This window comes from Phanerochaete carnosa (assembly GCF_000300595.1).
Source record: "Phanerochaete carnosa HHB-10118-sp unplaced genomic scaffold PHACAscaffold_1057, whole genome shotgun sequence".
NCBI classification, from domain to species: domain Eukaryota; kingdom Fungi; phylum Basidiomycota; class Agaricomycetes; order Polyporales; family Phanerochaetaceae; genus Phanerochaete; species Phanerochaete carnosa.
In genome coordinates this window covers 1-2,115 of record NW_006768684.1, presented here as the reverse complement: position 1 = coordinate 2,115, position 2,115 = coordinate 1, and the positions used below count along the sequence as shown (strand labels likewise).

At 50.7% G+C, this 2,115-nt stretch overlaps 2 protein-coding genes across 2 annotated transcripts; one reads left to right on the top strand and one right to left on the bottom strand.

Annotated features, from left to right (window-relative positions):
* On the bottom strand, window positions 1–552 carry PHACADRAFT_266582 (uncharacterized protein). The gene is made up of 3 exons (XM_007403353.1): window positions 250–552; window positions 113–185; window positions 1–54 (listed from the first exon to the last, which is right to left on the bottom strand). Exons 1-3 carry the CDS (start codon window positions 340–342, stop codon window positions 50–52), a joined length of 171 nt encoding a protein of 56 aa, XP_007403415.1. The 5' UTR covers window positions 343–552; the 3' UTR covers window positions 1–49.
* A 760-nt stretch (window positions 553–1,312) lies between these two features.
* On the top strand, window positions 1,313–2,115 carry PHACADRAFT_214982 (uncharacterized protein). Its single transcript, XM_007403352.1, has 4 exons — window positions 1,313–1,482; window positions 1,548–1,650; window positions 1,722–1,788; window positions 1,848–2,115. Exons 1-4 carry the CDS (start codon window positions 1,429–1,431, stop codon window positions 1,969–1,971), a joined length of 348 nt encoding a protein of 115 aa, XP_007403414.1. The 5' UTR covers window positions 1,313–1,428; the 3' UTR covers window positions 1,972–2,115.

Below are 2,115 nucleotides of genomic sequence, written 5' to 3'. Positions count from 1 at the left end.
TGAGCTTATTGTCACTTCGGCTATAACGATCCCCTGGTCTCACCTGCCTTCAAAGTACTGAACTCCTCTGGCATTCTTTGGCGCACTTCACTAACATCGTGCATATCCTTAGCTGGTTCATCTCCGAGAGGTACGACCTCATCATCCTGACCACCCTTTGGCTCGTCGGCGCAGCCATGGCCACAGTATGTCATCCCTGCTCTCAGCCGGAAGCTTCTCAGTCACTGATACAGTTATGGTTAATGCTAGTGCCTCTGGAGCAGTGGTTCCTGGTGTCACCCTGACATGCCCTGCCACCTGCTTACGGCCCTTGTCGCCTTTGCATGGATGAGTTTCCTCCATATCAGCGGCCAGCTTACCGTTCAGCCAAAGACCGATTCTGATGGTTGTCTGGCTTAGCAACCTGGAGGCTACGCAACACCTCCTTTCTTATTCTCGGCTTCCATCTCAGCTCTGGGGTGCTTTCGCTCTGTGCTCACTTTCCAGACACGCACTTCATAATCTCGTCCCCCTTCAAGTTCGTGTCGAATAATGAATCCTCGTCTTATATTCCGCACGCCCTTGAAAAGAATCCCCTAGCTCTTTTCCTTACTCAAGGGCACGTTCTTCTATGTCGTTTTACAAGAGCATATGTCTACCAGTTTTGTCTTCCGCTTCGAAGAATCGAGCTTGCGCTGGTGGCTCGTCTTTCCGTTTGAGTATTGCCTGTAGCTCTATCGCATGTGCTTGCACTTTAGTCGGTTTATTGACTAATTCACTTCAAGTCACGATATAAGCCTTTCTACTAGTAGAGCCATCGCAGGCTTCGGATGTAACGTCGCTACACAACGTCCGTGATATTTCTAACGAAGTCAAGCAGTTCTATCACTCCCGGCCGTCGTTGCTGCCGAGTCGCGCCTATATGACCACTAAGGCTGCTATCGTCAAGTTGCCATTATCTAAATCAATCGTTGTTGATCCTTCTTGAGTGGAGCAGATAGCTGCAATGATCTTCGAGTCATCCCATTTGTCCTCTGGTGCCGCAGGGCTCCTTGAGCGCTGACATGGTAGCACGGTTCTTCTGAGAGGACCCTTTCCTGAGATATCTCCTTGCTACCGAGGTTATAGTATTGTTTGTATTGGCGGGATTGGATAACGCATCTCTCACTTAGCTCAGTCGATTGTGTCGTACGTATGGCTGTGTCAGGTTCACTTCTCTGTTACATCGACCCGTATGGCGCCGTTGTCTTCCATTCTTGAAGTTCGGTCATTCTCCTATATCCACCATTCCAAGGTCTACCGTTATGATGGCACGTACAGCTATGGCACTCGAAGTAGTACCATGTGCTTGTCGAGTCGCAGTGTGCATATAGGATCCGCTCGGACCCAGGGACGGTTCGGCATCCTCTGTCTACTACTCTGGTAGTGCTCACGGACACTGTTCGCACTATGGCACAGACCATGACATCCGTCACCATACGAAAGGAAATTCGCGGATTTCTGGTAAGCGACCATACCAGATACTCGCAGATTTTGAGGCTCCTGTCTGAGCGACGGTCACCATATAGTGGATGTTCTCAATAGTGACTCTCGGCTTGAGCTGTGCACGGCTCCACTATACACTCTACAACCCGCCCACAGACCCGCTGAACAGTAGCAAAAGCTACCACGGTGTGTGCGATGCGCATTCGCCGCATATGCAGCCCACCACGCTGAATGCTCACATGGACATCACCTCATAGATCCTATCGTTGTCGAGCTTATCGTCACCTCGGCTTTGACCTATGCCTGGACCACTCGGTTGCGACGGTACCTCAATCCTCATAGCTCTCGTTCACACGCCCTACTAACATCGCTTGCATTTCTAGCTATTATGATGCCGAAAAGTACGATCTGCCGATCTTGTTCGCACTTTGGCTCGTCGGCGCAGTGTTCGCTACGGTATTCCTCCCCGTGCTCTCGGTGGACGCTTCTCAGGCACTGACATCGTAACTCCAGCTCCAGTGGGGGAACCTTACCTGGTGTTACAGCGACCAGTCCTGTCGCGTACTCACAGCTCTTGTCGCTTTCGTGTGGATGAGCTGCATATTAATTTTTGCTCTGCTTATCATCAGCTGGTTCCTGGTTCTTGTTGGT